General features: G+C 42.3%; 1 protein-coding gene across 1 annotated transcript in view; it reads left to right on the forward strand.

Moving 5' to 3' along the window:
* NTMT2 (N-terminal Xaa-Pro-Lys N-methyltransferase 2) overlaps positions 1 to 9,443 on the forward strand; it is a 738,584-nt gene extending 729,141 nt beyond the window's left edge. Inside the window, exon 4 of the mRNA XM_077276218.1 lies at positions 8,538 to 9,443. Coding sequence (XP_077132333.1) covers positions 8,538 to 8,794 — 257 coding nt within the window. The 3' untranslated portion in view covers positions 8,795 to 9,443. The remainder of the gene's footprint in view (positions 1 to 8,537) is intronic.
* Positions 9,444 to 19,302: the final 9,859 nt, after the last annotated feature.

A 19,302-nucleotide genomic window follows, 5' to 3' on the forward strand; every position in this document is an offset into this window, starting at 1 on the left:
GCACCTTTGATTATGGCCCCATAGATGCTCCATAGAAAGCTGTGCCATATACAATGCTCTGCACCTTTGATTATGGCCCCATAGATAGCTGTGCCATATACAATGCTCTGCACCTTTGATTATGGCCCCATAGATAGCTGTGCCATATACAATGCTCTGCACCTTTGATTATGGCCCCATAGATGCTCCACATAAAGCTGTGCCATATATATAATGCTCTGCACCGTTGCCCCATAAATCTGTGCAATATATAATGCTGCTGCTACTGCAATAAAAAAAAAAACACATACTCACCTCTCTTGCTTGCAGCTCCTCAGTGTCCCAGCGTCTCTCTGCACTGACTGTTCAGGCAGAGGGCGGCGCGCACACTATATGCGTCATCACGCCCTCTGACCTGAACAGTCAGAACAAGAGGACGCGAAGACAGAGCGGCGCCCGCCATGTGGAACGTGGACAGGTAACTATGAGATACTTACCTGCTCCCGGCGTCCCTGGCTCCTTCTCCCGGACAGCTGGTCTCTGGGTGCCGCAGCCTCTTCCTCTGTCAGCAGTCACCGTTACCGCTGATTAGATGAATGAATTTGCGGCTCCACCCCTATGGGAGTGGAGTCCATATTCATTTCTCTAATGAGCGGTACCATGTGACCGCTGAACAGGGGACGAGCTGCGGCACCGAAGACCGTGGGAAAGGCAGGGGGAGCGCCGGGACTAGATGAGTATATGACACGCTCTCTCCCCCTCACCTGCCGACCCCACCGCCGACCGTGACTCGAGTATAAGCCGAGAGGGGCACTTTCAGCCCAAAAATTTGGGCTGAAAATCTCGGCTTATACTCGAGTATATACGGTATATATATATATATATATATATATATATATATATATATATATATATACAGTTATATGAAAAAGTTTGGGCACCCCCATTAATCTTAAACTTAATGTTTTATAAAAATTGTTTTTTTTGCAACATCTATTTCAGTTTCATATATCTAATAACTGTTGGACACAGTAATGTTTCTGCCTTGAAATGAGGTTTATTGTACTAACAGAAAATGTGCAATCTGCATTCAAACAAAATTTGACAGGTGCATAAGTATGGGCACCTCACCAGAAAAGTGACATTGATATTTAGTAGATCCTCCTTTTGCAAAAATAACAGCATCTAGTCGCTTCCTGTAGCTTTTAATGAGTTCCTGGATGAAGGTATTTTTGACCATTCCTCTTTACAAAACAATTCCAGTTCAGTTAAGTTTGATAGTCGCCGAGCATGGACAGCTCTCTTCAAATGATCACACAGATGTTCAATGATATTCAGGTCTGGGGACTGGGATGGCCATTCCAGAACAGCATAATTGTTCCTCTGCATGAATGCCTGAGTAGATTTGGAGCAGTGTTTTGAATCATTGTCTTGCTGAAAGATCCATCCCCTGCGTAACTTCAACTTTGTCACTGATTCATTAACATTATTGTCAAGAATCTACTGATACTGAGAGGAATCCATGTGTCCCTCAACTTTAACAAGATTCCCGGTGCCGACATTGGCCACACAGCCCCAAAGCATGATGGAACCTCGACCAAATTTTACTGTGGGTAGCAAGTGTTTTTCTTGGAATGCTGTGTTTTTTTGCCACCATGCATAACGCCTTTTTGTATGACCAAACAAATCAATCTTGGTTTCATCAGTCCACAGGACCTTCTTCCAAAAAGAAATTGGCTTCTCCAAATGTGCTTTTGCATACCTCAGCCGACTCTGCTTGTGGCGTGCTTGCAGAAACGGCTTCTTTGGCATCACTCTCCCATACAGCTTCTCCTTGTGCAAAGTGCGTTGTATAGTTGACCGATGCACAGTGACACCATCTGCAGCAAGTTGATGCTGCAGCTCTCTGGAGGTGGTCTGAGGATTGTCCTTGACTGATCTCACCATTCTTCTTCTCTGCCTTTCTGATGTTTTTCTTGGCCTGCCACTTCTGGCCTTAACAAGAACTGTACCTGTGTTCTTCCATTTCTTTACTATGTTCCTCACAGTGGAAATTGACAGGTTAAATCTCTGAGACAGCTTTTTGTATCCTTCCCCTGAACAACTATGTTGAATAATCTTTGTTTTCAGATCATTTGACAGTTGTATTGAGGAGCCCATGATGCCACTCTTCAGAGGAGATTCAAACAGGAGAACAACTTGCAAGTGGCCACTTTAAGTAGCTTTTCTCATGACTGCATACACCTGGCTATGAAGTTCAAAGCTCAATGAGGTTACAAAACCAAAAAAAGTGCTTTAGTAAGTCAGTAAAAAGTAGGTAGGAGTATTTAAAACAAGAAAATGATAAGGGTGCCCATACTTATGAACCTGTCAAATTTTGTTTAAATGCAGATTGCACATTTTCTGTAAGTACAATAAACCTCATTTCAAGGCAGAAACATTACTGTGTCCAATAGTTATTAGCCCCTTCCCGATCCATGACGCCACGTAGGCGTCATGAAAACCCGTGCCAATCCGACCCATGACGCCTATGTGGCGTCATGGAATGATCGCGTCGCTGCAGAGCGGGTGAAAGGGTTAACTCCGATTTCACCCGATCTGCAGGGACAGGGGGAGTGGTACTTCAGCCCAGGGGGGGCTGGCTTCACCCCCCCGTGGCTACGATCGCTCTGATTGGCTGTTGAATGTGAAACTGCCAATCAGAGCGATTTGTAATATTTCACCTAAAAAACTGGTGAAATATTACAATCCAGCCGTGGCCGATGCTGCAATATCATCGGCCATGGCTGGAAATACTAAAGTGACCCCCCCACACCCCACCGATCGCCCCCCCAAGCCACCGATCTGTCCCGTAGTCCCCTCCGTCCTGTGCTCCGCTCCCCCGTCCTCCTGTCCGCTCCCCCCGTGCTCCTATGTCACCCCCCCCCGTGCCCCGATCTCCCCCCCCTTATACTTACCGAGGCTCCCGGTGCCCGTCCGCCTCCTCCATGGGCGCCGCCATCTTCCAAAATGGCGGGCGCATGCTCAGTGCGCCCGCCGAATCTGCCGGCCGGCAGATTCATTACAAAGTACATTTTGATCGCTGTGGTAGGTTCTATCACAGCGATCAAAATAAAAAAAATAATAAATAAACCCCCCCTTTATCACCCCCATAGGTAGGGACAATAATAAAATAAAGAAAATATTTTTTTTTCTTTTTCCACTAGGGTTAGGGTTAGAACTAGGGTTAGAACTAGGGGTAGGGTTAGGGTTGGGGGTAGGGTTAGGGTTACGGGTAGGGTTAAGGTTAGGGGTAGGGTTAGGGTTATGGCATGTGCACATAGTGCGGATTTGGCTGCGGATCCACAGCGGATTGGCCGCGGATCCGCAGCGGATTGGCCGAGGATCTGCAGCGGATTGGACGTGGATCCGCAGCGGATTGGCCGCGGATCCGCAGCGGATTGGCCGCTGCAAATTCGTAGCAGTTTTCCATCAGGTGTACAGTACCATGTACACCTATGGAAAACTAAATCCGCTGTGCCCATGGTGCGGAAAATTCCGTGCAGAAACGCTGCGTTGTATTTTCCGCAGCATGTCAATTCTTTGTGCGGATTCCGCAGCGTTTTACACCTGTTCCTCAATAGGAATCCGCAGGTGAAATCCGCACAAAAAAACACTGGAAATCTGCTGTAAATCCGCAGGTAAAACGCAGTGCCTTTTACCTGCAGATTTTTCAAAAATCGTGCGGAAAAATCTCACACGAATCCGCAACGTGGGCACATAGCCTTAGGGTTAGGGTTGGAATTAGAGTTAGGGTTGGAATTAGGGCTAGGGTTGGAAATAGGGTTAAGATTAGGCTTGTGGTTAGGGTTACGGATAGGGTTAGGGGTGCATTGGGGTTACAGTTGTGGTTAGGGTTGGGATTAGGGTTAGGGTTGGGATTAGGGTTAGGATTAGGGTTGGAATTAGGGTTACGGGTGTGTTGAGGTTAGGGTTGTGGTCAGGGGTGTGTTGGGGTTAGGGTTGTGATTAGGGTTATGGCTACAGTTGGGATTAGGATTAGGGGTGTGTTGGGGTTAGTGTTGAAGTTAGAATTGAGGGGTTTCCACTGTTTAGGCACATCAGGGGTCTCCAAACGCAACATGGCGCCACCATTGATTCCAGCCAATCTTGCGTTCAAAAAGTAAAATGGTGCTCCCTCCCTTCCAAGCCCCGACGTGCGCCCAAACAGTGGTTTACCCCCACATTTGGGGTACCAGCGTATTCAGGACAAACTGGGCAACAACTGTTGGGGTCCAATTTCTCCTGTTACCCTTGCAAAAATAAAAAATTACTTGCTAAAACATAATTTTTGAGGAAAGAACAATTATTTTTTATTTTCACGGCTCTGCGTTATAAACTTCTGTGAAGCACTTGGGGGTTGAAAGTGCTCACGACACATCTAGATAAGTTACTTCGGGGGTCTAGTTTCCAAAATGCGGTCACTTGTGGGGTGTTTCTACTGTTTAGGCACATCAGGGGCTCTGCAAATGCAACGTGATGCCCGCAGACCATTCCATCAAAGTCTGCATTTCAAATGTCACTACTTCCCTTCCGAGCCCTGATGTGTGCCCAAACAGTGGTTTACCCCCACATATGGGGTACCAGCACACTCACAACAAACTGGGCAACAAATATTGGGGCCCAGTTTCTCCTGTTACCCTTGTGAAAATAAAAAATTGCTTGCTAAAACATCTTTTTTGAGGAAAGAAAAATGATTTTTTATTTTCACGGCTCTGCGTTGTAAACTTCTGTGAAGCACTTGGGGGTTGAACGTGCTCATCACACATCTAGATAAGTTCCTTGGGGGGTCTAGTTTCCAAAATGGGGTCACTTGTGGGGTGTTTCTACTGTTTAGGCACATCAGGGGCTCTGCAAATGCAATGTGACGCCCGCAGACCATTCCATCAAAGTCTGCATTTCAGATGTCACTACTTCCCTTCCGAGCCCTGACGTGTGCCCAAACAGTGGTTTACCCCCACATATGGGGTATCAGCGTACTCACAACAAACTGAGCAACAAATATTGGGGTCCAATTTCTCCTGTTACTCTTGTGAAAATAAAAAATTGCTTGCTAAAACATCTTTTTTGAGGAAAGAAAAATGATTTTTTATTTTCACGGCTCTGCGTTGTAAACTTCTGTGAAGCACTTGGGGGTTGAACGTGCTCACCACACATCTAGATAAGTTCCTTGGGGGGTCTAGTTTCCAAAATGGGGTCACTTGTGGGGGGTTTCTACTGTTTAGGCATATCAGGGGCTCTGCAAACGTAACATGATGCCTGCAGACCATTCCATCAAAGTCTGCATTCCAAAATGTCACTACTTCCCTTCCGAGCCCTGGCATGTGCCCAAACAGTGGTTTACCCCCATATATGGGGTATCAGCATACTCAGGAGAAACTGGACAACAACTTCTGGGTCCAATTTCTCCTGTTACTCTTGCAAAAATAAAAAATTCTGGGCTAAAAAAATATTTTTGAGGAAAGGAAACACATTTATTATTTTCACGGCTCTGCGTTATAAACTTCTGTGAAGCACTTGGGGGTTCAAAGTGCTCACCACACATCTAGATAAGTTCCCTTGGGGGTCTAGTTTCCAAAATGGAGTCACTTGTGGGGAGTTCCTACTATTTAGGCACATCAGGGGCTCTGCAAAAGCAACCTGAGGCCCGCAGAGCATTCCATCAAAGTCTGCATTTCAAAACGTCACTACTTCCCTTCCGAACCCCGACGTGTGCCAAAACAGTGGTTTACCCCCACATATGGGGTATCAGCGTACTCAGGAGAAACTGGACAACAACTTTTGGGGTCCAATTTCTCCTGTTACCCTTGGGAAAATAAAAAATTGTGGGCTAAAAAATCATTTTTGAGAAAAGAAAAAATATTTTTTATTTTCATGGCTCTGCGTTATAAACTTCTGTGAAGCACTTGGGGGTTCAAAGTGCTCACCACACATCTAGATTAGTTCCTTGGGAGGTCTAGTTTCCAAAATGGGGTCACTTGTGCAGGAGCTCCAATGTTTAGGCACACAGGGGCTCTCCAAACGCGACATGGTGTCCACTAATGATTGGAGCTAATTTTCCATTCAAAAAGCCAAATGGCGTGCCTTCCCTTCCGAGCCCTGCCGTGTGCCCAAACAGTGGTTTACCCCCACATATGGGGTATCATCGTACTCAGGACAAACTGGAAAACAACATTTGGGGTCCAATTTCTCCTATTACCCTTGGGAAAATAAAAAATTCTGGGCTAAAAATCATTTTTGAGGCAAGAAAAATTATTTTTTATTTTCACGGCTCTGCATTATAAACTTCTGTGAAGCACCTGGGGGTTATAAGTGCTCACTATGCATCTAGATAAGTTCCTTGGGGGGTCTAGTTTCCAAAATGGGGTCACTTGTAGGGGATCTCCAATGTTTAGGCACACAGGGGCTCTCCAAACGCGACATGGTGTCCGCTAAAGATTGGAGCCAATTTTTCATTCAAAAAGTCAAATGGCGCTCCTTCCCTTCTGAGCCCTGCCGTGCGCCCAAACAGTGGTTTACCCCCACATATGAGGTATCAGCGTACTCAGGACAAATTGTATAACAACGTCCGTGGTCCAGTTTCTCCTTTTACCCTTGGGAAAATAAAAAAATTGTTGCTAAAAGATCATTTTTGTGACTAAAAAGTTAAATGTTCATTTTTTCCTTCCATGTTGCTTCTGCTGCTGTGAAACACCTGAAGGGTTAATAAACTTCTTGAATGTGGTTTTGAGCACCTTGAGGGGTGCAGTTTTTAGAATGGTGTCACTTTTGGGTATTTTCAGCCATATAGAACCCTCAAAATGACTTCAAATGTGAGGTGGTCCCTAAAAAAAATGGTTTTGTAAATTTTGTTGTAAAAATGAGAAATCACTGGTCAAATTTTAACCCTTATAACTTCCTAGCAAAAAAAAAAATTGTTTCCAAAATTGTGCTGATGTAAAGTAGACATGTGGGAAACGTTATTTATTAACTATTTTGTGTCACATAACTCTGGTTTAACAGAATAAAAATTCAAAATGTGAAAATTGTGAAATTTTCAAAATTTTCGCCAAATTTCCGTTTTTTTCACAAATAAACTCAGAAATTATCGACCTAAATTTACCACTAACATGAAGCCCAATATGTCACGAAAAAACAATCTCAGAATCGCTAGGATCCGTTGAAGCGTTCCTGAGTTATTACCTCATAAAGGGACACTGGTCAGAATTGCAAAAAACGGCAAGGTCATTAAGGCCAAAATAGGCTGGGTCATGAAGGGGTTAGATATATGAAACTGAAATACCTGTTGCAAAAAAAACAATTTTTATAAAACATTAAGCTTAAGATTAATAGGGGTGCCCAAACTTTTTCATATAACTGTATATACTGTATATATGTTTTAACGAACATTTGAGCACATAAATGCATTAGATGTCGGTTTTGCAAGCCTGCAAGAAAATATCGCAGTACGGATGCCATACGGATTACATACGGAGGATGCCATGCGCAAAATACACTGACACACCCTGCCTACCGATGACATACGGATCACTATTTTGGGGACTTTTCTGCGTATTACGGCTGTAAAAAACGGACCGCATTTACATACGCTGAGTGTGATGCCGGCCTAAGAAAGGAGAATCTCCACATGCCCAGAATCGGTGCGGCTCCATGTATGGATTCTACATCTCCAAAGAGGTTTCAAACGTTGAGCTGACCATCCCATCCCATTCCCTGTTCCTTTCATATAAGGGTATGTGCACACGTTCAGGAATTTTCACGTTTTTTGCACGTTTTTTCACGATAAAAATGCATAAAAAATGCATAGATATGCATCCTATCATTTAGAATGCATTCCGCATTTTTTGTTGCACGATGCGTTTTTTTTCCGCAAAGAAAACGCATTGCGGGAAAAGAAGCATCATGCTCATTATTTTTGCAGATTTTTTGCGGATTTCCCATTGTTTTGGAGTGTCAGGGAAAAAACACAAAAAAACGCATAAAATCCGCAAAAAAAAGCGTCAAACCGCGCAAAAATCGCCAAAAAAAAACGCATGAAGAATTCCTGCAGAAAACCTCAGGTTTATCTCAGGAAAATTCTGCATGCATTCCGGACATGTGCACATACCCTTAATGTTCTAATCCACTCACACTTCCTTCAGACAAAACTCAAATGTCCGAGGGAAGTGTGAGAACTGCATCTCATTAGAAGTCACTAACAGACTGGAGTGCTCACATGATAATTTCTTGTGAGTGCTGACATTAGTAGAATACCAGCAATGTGGGAAGCTAGTATAAGCTTTTCTTATTTTACTTTGGTGACATGGGCATTTAAGAAGGGATTGACCAAGTAACTTGGGGGTTCCCTCTTATCTTACATGTAACCAGGATAACCAAGTCCTCTGATACCATATAGTATTTTACAGTGAACTGTGGGATAACCACTGTCAACAGTTTAAATAGTATTGTCTTTATTAGAGATCTTCTGTTTAATTACTCTCAACATTTTGCTTTTGTTTTTTTTCTCTCATTTTTTTAAGGTTACCTGACAGACAAGGATCTACTAGTGTTTCTGCTACATTGCAAAAACGCTTTAAAAGACAATGGAATTATTGTTTTGAAAGATAATGTAGCAAGGGAAGGATGCAGGCTTGATCCCATTGACAGCAGCGTGATCAGAGACATTCATATATTAAGAAACATCATTGAGAAGAGTGGAATGTCAATTATTGCAGAAGAAAGACAACAAGGTTTCCCAGATCTATGTGTTCCTATTTGGATGATTGCTATACAGTAGTTGTTCATTCTTCTTTGGGCCTCATAAAAGTAATTCATTAGATGAAAATAGAAAAATAGGAAAACTCTATGGCCTCAATTCATCATTTACATTTTTATTTAAGTCACTTTCCTTTTTTGTCTTGTGGTATTAGTTGCTGTTTTTTGGTTCCAAATTCATGAAAATGACACGAGCAATTCATTAATATGGCGCAAATTAAAAAATTAGCTTTCTTCCTGTGTTAAAAATATATTTTTTGTGACTTTTATTGCCAAAAGTTGCACAAATTGCAAAACATTAGGAGTACTCAAAAATACACCAGGGCGAACCAGAGTAATGTTGTGAGAAATGTAGCAAATATTTCTTAACAGTTGCAATTGAGGAATCAAACCAAAACATCTGCAATCACTAAACTCTGCCCGCCAAGCAGAAAAAATAAGTTGGGCACATATAAAATAGACTTCAAAAAAGGTGTAAAAAGAATAACGCACTGGGTGCAAACGAAAAAAAATTAGACAAATTAGACAAAAAGGCAATGATGAATCAGGGACAATGTACTAATATCTTAGGCTTCAATATAACATATTAATAAATGGATTTAATACTAATTAGAATAATTTGCTGACCAGTAAATGCCATGTGATGAAGGAAGCTATATACTGTAAATTAATTAGAATGCTATAAATTACCATATTGATAAAGGGGTTGTTCTGGCTTACAATAATGATGACCTATGCTTTGACACGTTTCCTTAAAATAAGTAATTTAAAGGGAACCTGCCATGTCCAGAAAAGCTATTAGTCTATAGATATAGCGTTAATCACCAAGTAAAATCCTGTTAAGCTGCCTTACTGGTGCAGTTACTGTGGTACAGGTACTGTGACTAGATTGAAGTGGTTACAGTGAGAATATAAATTAATTTTCTTCCTGCTGCCACTGATTCAGGCAGCTTAGCAAGATTTCTATATTATTTACCTGGTCATCATCGTCTATGATTAAAAATATCATCAGAAAGGTCTTTGTACTGTCCCCTCATATATTTATACATTAAAATAAGATCACCCCTTAGTCTTAGTTTTTCCAAACTAAATAACCCCAAGTGTAATAACCTATCTTGGTATTGCAGACCCCCCAGTCCTCTAATAACCTTGGTCGCTCTTCTCTGCACCCGCTCCAGTTCAGCTATGTCTTTCTTATACACCGGAGACCAGTACTGTGCACAGTATTCTAAGTGTGGTCGAACTAGTGACTTGTATAGAGGTAAAATAATGTTCTCTTTATGATCATCTATGCCTCTTTTAATGCATCTCATTATTTTATTTGCCTTTGTAGCAGCTGCCTGACACTGGCCACTGAATATGAGTTTGTCATCCACCCATACACCCAGGTCTTCTTCATTGACGGTTTTGCCCAGAGTTTTAGAATTAAGCACATAGTTATACATCGTATTACTTCTACCCAAGTGCATGACCTTACATTTATCCCCATTAAAGCTCATTTGCCATTTATCAGCCCAAGCTTCTAGTTTACATAAATCATCCTGTAATATAAAATTATCCTCCTCTGTATTGATTACCCTGCAGAGTTTAGTGTCATCTGCAAATATTGAAATTCTACTCTGAATGCCCCCTACAAGGTCATTAATAAATATGTTAAAAAGAAGAGGGCCCAATACTGACCCCTGTGGTACCCCACTGCTAACCTCGACCCAGTCCGAGTGTGCTCCATTAACCCTAGAACGCATACCTGGGGCCTCGCAGGCCTGCCAGGCTACTTGTTTTCTATTTTCTGTAAAAGTACTTTAGTTAGAATTTTGAAAATCTAGGTAATCCTCAGGTATATAGTTGTTAGTAATTTCCAGTTATTCATATATTTTTATGTTACAGACATTTCGGTATAACAACCTTTTTTTTGGGACTACCCCATATTCACGCACCTGGGGCCTTTTAGGCCTGTACTAGGTTTACATGGGATACACAGTCTTTTTGTCTGTATTGTTGCTGGGGAAGAACTTTTATGACTCTGTTATTGCTGGGAAGAGTGTGGATTCTGCATGACAACATAAAAATAATAAAAATAATAAAAATAAGAAAAAAAAAGAATAAAAATATTACAATGGATAATTACTTTACCAATTTTGAAATGGCCACCTTTTTGCTTCAAAAGCAACTTACACTTGTTGGTACTATGAGGCCAAACCGCCGCGAAATTCCTCCAATCATGAAGCACAATGCACAGCGAACAATCTACGAGAGTGCATTCGGTTTCTGCAATCAAGCAACAATGGTGTCTTATAAAGCCAAGAAAGAAAAATCCGTGATATTACTGAGTACAATGCATCATGATGGAAGTATTGACACCAATGACAGGAAAAAAAAAATCTGAAATCATACTGCATTATAATAAGACAAAAGGAGGTGTCGACAAGATGGATGAAATTATTGGAGAGTATTCGTGCAAAAGGCAGACTAAACGTTGGCCTGTTGCCCTTTTTTCCAATATCCTTGATGTGTCAGCCCTCAATAGCTACATTGTTTATTGTCAAACTAATCCAGAATTTCATGCCAACAGGAAAGACAAGAGACATCTATTTTTGACAGAACTTTGTTATGAACTTTTGATGCCTACTATGATGGAGAGAAGCAGCATGATATGCTTATCAAGGCAAATTACGGAGGCAATGATCCGATGTGGAATACGCTTTCTGGAACATCCAGAGCAAAGAGAAAAAAAAAGAAAGTGCTGCTATATTTGTCCAGCAAAGCAGGAAAGAAAATCGGAGCGTTTCTGTTCTACTTGCGGACAAAATGTATGCAAGGAACATTCAGCCAAAAAAATAATATGCGAGAATTGTCGGGGGAATATGTAAAGTTACAAATAAATATTCCTGCACCAAGTTTACTACAACCAAAAAATGTTTTCATAAAAAAATTGCATATAGAATGCCTATATTTGGCGTGCCCGTTTACTTACTTTTTTGTTGTTTTATGCACATAATTATGTTTTGAAATATACACATCTTAGGCTGTGTTCCCAGTAGCGCTAGGGTTCGCCAGAAGGGGATCCATAATGGATCTGACCTCCTGGTAACTCCAGCTAAGGGTTGATGAAGAAGGCCGAGCACCTTCGAAACGCGTTGGTTAGTCGTTCCTTTTTGGCCCCAACGCCGCTCCGTACCTCTAGTGACGTCACTGTACAGGCACCTGCGAGCCGGCGCTAGCAGCCATCTTTTTCCTCGCGGTTACCAGGGACGCCTTCGGCCGGGGCTCCCAGGTATCGCGCTAGTTGCAATACTCCGTCCCGCTCCCAAACCTCCCACCGACGCCGCAACAAGTGCTACAGCGGTCGCCGATCCGGGCAATCCTTTGGGCTCTTCAGTGGAACCACAAACGCAGCTACATGTTGGGTAAGCACCTCACTGTATTATAGGTTTATGCACACTCACATATGCATTCTTGATGTTGCTGTGGGCTTGGTGACCCCCCGGACCTAGATACCAGCCACATTGCCGCCCATTTCCACGCAGCCCTCACCCCTGAGCGCGGTTTCACCCTGTCTTCTAGTGACAATTTTGTTAACAGTTGTGAAAGGTAATTCTCTTATAGTTGTCAAAAACCAATTACCTTTGCTGGAACTGCAGGTTTCTGGTCCCCAATGTATTTCAGGGTAGTTGAAGTCCCCCATAATAATAACTTCTCCTTGAGTTGCAGCTTCATCTATTTGCTTTACGAGGATATTCTCCATTGCTTCCATTATTTTTGGAGATTTATAACAAACCCCTATCAGTAATTTATTATTTTTTCCCCCTCCCCTTATCTCCACCCACAGGGACTCTACATTTTCATTAGATTCACCTATATTATCACGCAGGATGGGTTTTATGGATGATTTTACATACAGACACACCCCTCCCCCTCGCTTATTTGTACGGTCATTTCTGAAAAGGCTATAGTCCTGCAAGTTAACAGCCCAGTCATGGCTCTCATCCAGCCATGTTTCAGATATCCCCACCATGTCATAATTATGCTCCATCAACATTAATTCTAATTCGTCTATTTTGTTGGCGAGGCTTCTGGCATTAGTATACATGCACTTGATGTTCCTCTCTGTACCTCTATTCTTTCTTAAATTATTAACTATTCTAACCCCACCCCCCATGCCACCGCCACCCCCAACTTCCTTATTTGTGCCCAGGTCTCTATCTGCACTATCTTCCCCTCCTATAAAATGAATACCCTCCCCCCAATCCCTAGTTTAACCCCTTCACCCCCAAGGGTGGTTTGCACGTTAATGACCGGGCCAATTTTTACAATTCTGACCACTGTCCCTTTATGAGGCTATAACTCTGGAACGCTTTGACGGATCTTGGCAATTCTGACACTGTTTTCTCGTGACATATTGTACTTCATGTTAGTGGTAAAATTTATTCGATATAACTTGCGTTTATTTGTGAAAAAAATGGAAATTTGGCGAACATTTTGAAAATTTCGCAATTTTCCAACTTTGAATTTTTATGCCCTTAAATCACAGACATATGTCACGCAAAATACTTAATAAGTAACATTTCCCACATGTCTACTTTACATCAGTACAATTTTGGAACCAAAATTTTTTTTTGTGACGGAGTTATAAGGGTTAAAAGTTGACCAGCAATTTCTCATTTTTACAACACCATTTTTTTTAGGGACCACATCTCATTTGAAGTCATTTTGAGGGGTCTATATGATAGAAAATACCCAAGTGTGACACCATTCTAAAAACTGCACCCCTCAAGGTGCTCAAAACCACATTCAAGAAGTTTATTAACCCTTCAGGTGTTTCACAGGAATTTTTGGAATGTTTAAATAAAAATGAACATTTAACTTTTTTTCACACAAAATTTATTTCAGCTCCAATTTGTTTTATTTTACCAAGGGTAACAGGAGAAAATGGACCCCCAAAGTTGTTGAACAATTTGTCCTGAGTACGCTGATACCCCATATGGGGGTAAACCACTGTTTGGGCGCATGGCAGAGCTCGGAAGGAAAGGAGCGCCATTTGACTTTTCAATGCAAAATTGACTGGAATTGAGATGGGACGCCATGTTGCGTTTGGAGAGCCCCTGATGTGCCTAAACACTGAAACCCCCTACAAGTGACACCATTTTGGAAAGTAGACCCCCTAAGGAACTTATCTTGATGTGTGGTGAGCACTTTGACCCACCAAGTGCTTCACAGAAGTGTATAATGCAGAGCCGTAAAAAAAAAATCATATTTTTTCACAAAAATTATCTTTTCGCCCCCAATTTTTTATTTTCCCAAGGGTAAGAGAAGAAATTGGACCACAAAAAATGTTGTGCAATTTGTCCTGAGTACGCTGATACCCCATATGTGGGTGTAAACCATTGTTTGGGCGCATGGCAGAGCTTGGAAGGGAAGGAGCGCCATTTGACTTTTCAATGCAAAATTGACTGGAATTGAGATGGGACGCCATGTTGCGTTTGGAGAGCCCCTGATGTGCCTAAACATTGAAACCCTCTACAAGTGACACCATTTTGGAAAGTAGACCCCCTAAGGAACTTATCTAGATGTGTGGTGAGCACTTTGACCCACCAAGTGCTTCACAGAAGTTTAAAATGCAGAGCCGTAAAAATAAAAAATCATATTTTTTCACAAAAATGATCTTTTCACCCCCAATTTTTAATTTTCCCAAGGGTAAGAGAAGAAATTGGACCCCAAAAAATGTTGTGCAATTTGTCTTGAGTACTCTGATACCCCATATGTGGGTGTAAACCATTGTTTGGGCGCATGGCAGAGCTTGGAAGGGAAGGAGCGCCATTTGACTTTTCAATGCAAAATTGACTGGAATTGAGATGGGACGCCATGTTGCGTTTGGAGAGCCCCTGATATGCCTAAACATTGAAACTCCCTACAAGTGACACCATTTTGGAAAGTAGACCCCCTAAGGAACTTATCTAGATGTGTGGTGAGCACTTTGACCCACCAAGTGCTTCACAGAAGTTTATAATGCAGAGCCGTAAAAATAAAAAATAATATTTTTTCACAAAAATGATATTTTCGCCCCCAATTTTTTATTTTCCCAAGGGTAAGAGAAGAAATTGGACCCCAAAAAATGTTGTGCAATTTGTCCTGAGTACGCTGATACCCCATATGTGGGTGTAAACCATTGTTTGGGCGCATGGCAGAGCTTGGAAGGGAAGGAGCGCCATTTGACTTTTCAATGCAAAATTGACTGGAATTGAGATGGGACGCCATGTTGCGTTTGGAGAGCCCCTGATGTGCCTAAACATTGAAACCCCCCACAAGTGACACCATTTTGGAAAGTAGACCCCCTAAGGAACTTATCTAGATGTGTTTTGAGAGCTTTGAACCCCCAAGTGTTTCACTACAGATTATAACGCAGAGCCGTGAAAATAATTTTTTTTTTTTTCTCAAAAATGATTTTTTAGCCCCCAGCTTTGTATTTTTACAACGGTAACAGAATAAATTGGACCCCAAAATTTGTTTTCCAATTTGTCCTGAGTACGCTGATACCCCATATGTGGGGGTGAACCACTGTTTGGGTGCATGACAGAGCTCAGAAGGGAAGGAGCGCCATTTGGAATGCAGACTTAAATGGATTGGTCAGCAGCCGTCACGTTGCATTTGCAGAGCCCCTGATGTACCCAAACAGTACAAACCCCCCACAAGTGACCCCATATTGGAAACTAGACCTCCCAAGGTACTTATCTAGATGTGTTGTGAGAACTTTGAACCCCCAAGTGTTTCAGTACAGTTTATAACGCAGAGCCATGAAAATAAAACATCTTTTTTTTCCCACAAAAATGATTTTTAGCCCCCAAAATTTTTATTTTCCTAAGGATAACAAGAGAACTTGGACCCCAGAAGTTGTTGTTCAATTTGTCCCGAGTACGCTGATAACACATATGTTGGGGTAAACCCCTTTTTGGGCGCACGGGAGAGCTCGGAAGGGAAGGAGCACTGTTTTACTTTTTCAACGCAGAATTGGCTGGAATTGAGATTGGACGCCATGTCGCGCTTGGAGAGCCCCTGATGTGCCTGGACAGTGGAAACTCCCCAATTCTACCTGAAACCCTAACCCAAACACACCCCTAACCCTAATCCCAACGGTAACCCTAACCACACTACTAGCCCTGACACACCCATAATTCTAATCCCAACCCTAATCCAAACTGTAAATGTAATCCAAACCCTAACTTTAGCCCCAACCATAACTTTAGCCCCAACCCTAACCCTAACTTTACCTCCAACCATATCCCTAACCCTAACCCTAACCCTACCCCTACCCCTAACCCTAAACGTGACTGAAATACGTGGCACTTAAATACGTGGCACTGAAATACGTGGCACTGAAATACGTGGCACTGAAATACGTGGCACTGAAATACGTGATACGTGGCACTTAAATACGTGGCACTGAAACACGTGGCACTGAAATACGTGATACGTGGCACTGAAATACGTGGCACTGAAATACGTGGCACTGAAATACGTGCAACTGAAATACGTGCAACTGAAATACGTGGCACTTAAATACGTGGCACTTAAATACGTGGCACTGAAATACGTGATACGTGGCACTGAAATACGTGATACGTGGCACTTAAATACGTGGCACTGAAACACGTGGCACTGAAATACGTGATACGTGGCACTTAAATACGTGGCACTGAAATGCGTGGCACTGAAATACGTGATACGTGGCACTGAAATACGTGGCACTGAAATACGTGCAACTGAAATACGTGCAACTGAAATACGTGCAACTGAAATACGTGGCACTAAAATATGTGGCACTGAAATACGTGATATGTGGCACTTAAATACGTGGCACTGAAACACGTGGCACTGAAATACGTAATACGTGACACTGAAATACGTGGCACTGAAATACGTGGCACTGAAATACGTGGCACTATGACTGTCAGAAAATGTTCATTAAACGGTTAGGGGTGAGGTTAGGGGTAGAGTTAGGGTTAGGGTTTGGATCTCTTTATCACCTTGATGGTGGTGGGTGGCTTTTCAGTGTGTTTTCTGTTTTTTTTTCGATAAAAACGCATGCGTTTTTAACGCAAACGCATGTGCTTAAAAACGCAAGAAAATACTGCAGGTTGTATTTCTGAAAATGAACGCATGCAGAAAAAAAATGCATGCGTTTGAAAACGCGACCAAACCCGTACAAAAAAACGCATGCGTTTTCAATGTTAAATATAGGGAAAAAACGCATGCTTTTTTTTGTGCAAAAAACGCTGCAGACAAAAACGCAAGTGTGAAACCAGCGACGCTTTTTATAGCAAAAAAGTTTTTGCGTCTCCACATTTTGAGACCTAGAATTTTTCCACATTTTGGTCTACAGAGTCATGTGAGGTCTTGTTTTTTGCGGGACGAGTTGACGTTTTTATTGGTAACATTTTCGGACACGTGACCATTTTTGATCACTTTTTATTCCGATTTTTGTGAGGCAGAATGACCAAAAACCTGCTATTCATGAATTTCTTTTGGGAGAGGCGTTTATACCGTTCCGCGTTTGGTAAAATTGATAAAGCAGTTTTATTCGACGGGTCAGTACGATTACAGCGATATCTCATTTATATCATTTTTTTATGTTTTGGCGCTTTTATACGATAAAAACTATTTTATAGAAAAAATAATTATTTTGGTATCGCTTTATTCTCAGGACTATAACTTTTTTATTTTTTTGCTGATGATGCTGTGTCACAGCTTGTTTTTTGCGGGACAAGATGACGTTTTCAGCGGTACCATGGATATTTATATCAGTCTTTTTGATCGCGTGTTATTCCACTTTTTGTTCGGCAGTATGGTAATAAAGCGTTGTTTTTTGCCTCGTTTTTTTTTTTTTTTTTCTTACGGTGTTTACTGAAGGGGTTAACTAGTGGGACAGTTTTATAGGTTGGGTCGTTACGGACGCGGCGATACTAAATATGTGTACTTTTATTGTTTTGTTTTTTTTATTTAGATAAAGAAATGTATTTATGGGAATAATATATTTTTTTTTTTATTATTTATTTAGGAATTTTTTTTTTTTTTTTTTACTCATGTGGAAAAATTTTTTTTTTACTTTTTTACTTTGTCCCGGGGGGGACATCACAGATCGATGATCTGATAGTGTGCACAGCACTCTATCAGATCACCGATCTCACTTACATCGGTGCAGGCTTACCAGTGTCTGCTCTGAGCAGACACTCGGTAAGCCACCTCCCTCCCTGCAGGACCCGGATGCCGCGGCCATCTTGGATCCGGGACCTGCAGCCAGGAAGGAGGTAGGAGACCCTCGCAGCAACGCGATCACATCGCGTTGCTCCGGGGGTCTCAGGGAAGCCCGCAGCGAGCCCCCTCCCTGCGCGATGCTTCCCTATACCGCCGGTACACTGCGATCATGTTTGATCGCGGTGTGCCGGGGGTTAATGGGCCGGGGGCGGTCCGTGACCACTCCTGCCACACCCACTGGTGTCATCCCCACAGGCAGCTGGGCCTTTACGGAGAGCCCGCCGAAGGAGAGAGCTGCAAGCAACAAGAAATGATGTTGACGCTGGGGTCCTCAATTATTTGGCCAGGGCAGCAACGGATGATGGAGAGGAGGCCTTTGCCCGCAGCCTTGCCCGTTACCTTAGACCCCTTCCCCGTGAGGTGAGGCTACGTGTGAGAGGGTGTATGCAAATCCTGATTGATTTAAGCACACCTCCAAATAACCCCTATGAGGTGTTTGAATATCTTGAGCGAAGGCAGCTTTCCCAAACCAACCTCTTGCGCCTTCAATTCCCTCAACAGGAGCAAGATCAATCAGGATTTGCAGCACCTCCTCCACGTATGCCTCCACCTCAACCCCTCCCACCACCAAATATACAAAGGCCATCAGTCTACCAAATGTCAGCCTACAACCCCCAATCCCAATATGGCCACTTTTCCAGACCCAGTGATGTAGGCTGGTCCCAACCTGGGTTTGGACAACATGGCCATTTTGGGGTTGGGTATGATGCAAGCCAATATGTGCGTCAGCATGAGGCACAGAGACAATTGTCTTATGGACACCACCCAACTGGCCAATATGGACAAGGCCAGTATTCTGGGCCACAAGCCAGTGCATCCTCACAGGATGAAGTCACATTGTCCCAACAAAGGCCCCCTGACCAGGACCCGGAGCAGGCACCATCTCCCCCGCCAACTTATAGGGATTTGTAATGTATTGTTGTTTTCCGGCCTAATCTTTATATTTGTGAGCTGCCTACCATGTTTTTGTGGTATTTTTGGCAACATTTAACCTTTTTTTTGTTTTTATGGTTTTAAAATTCACCCTAAAAAAGGAAAGTTAACATATGTAAAAAAATATGTTAACAGGGAACTCAAAAAAGGCTTGTTATTTAACTAAAATGTTTTGGAAAAAGCTAAATGATGTTTTTGTCTAAATCCTTATTGCATCACACACATATTCTCTAAACATAAACATAGGGTCAATAAGGAAACACAACACACACAGTACTTTTTCTGGGG

This window comes from Ranitomeya variabilis, chromosome 8 (assembly GCF_051348905.1).
Source record: "Ranitomeya variabilis isolate aRanVar5 chromosome 8, aRanVar5.hap1, whole genome shotgun sequence".
NCBI lineage: Eukaryota > Metazoa > Chordata > Amphibia > Anura > Dendrobatidae > Ranitomeya > Ranitomeya variabilis.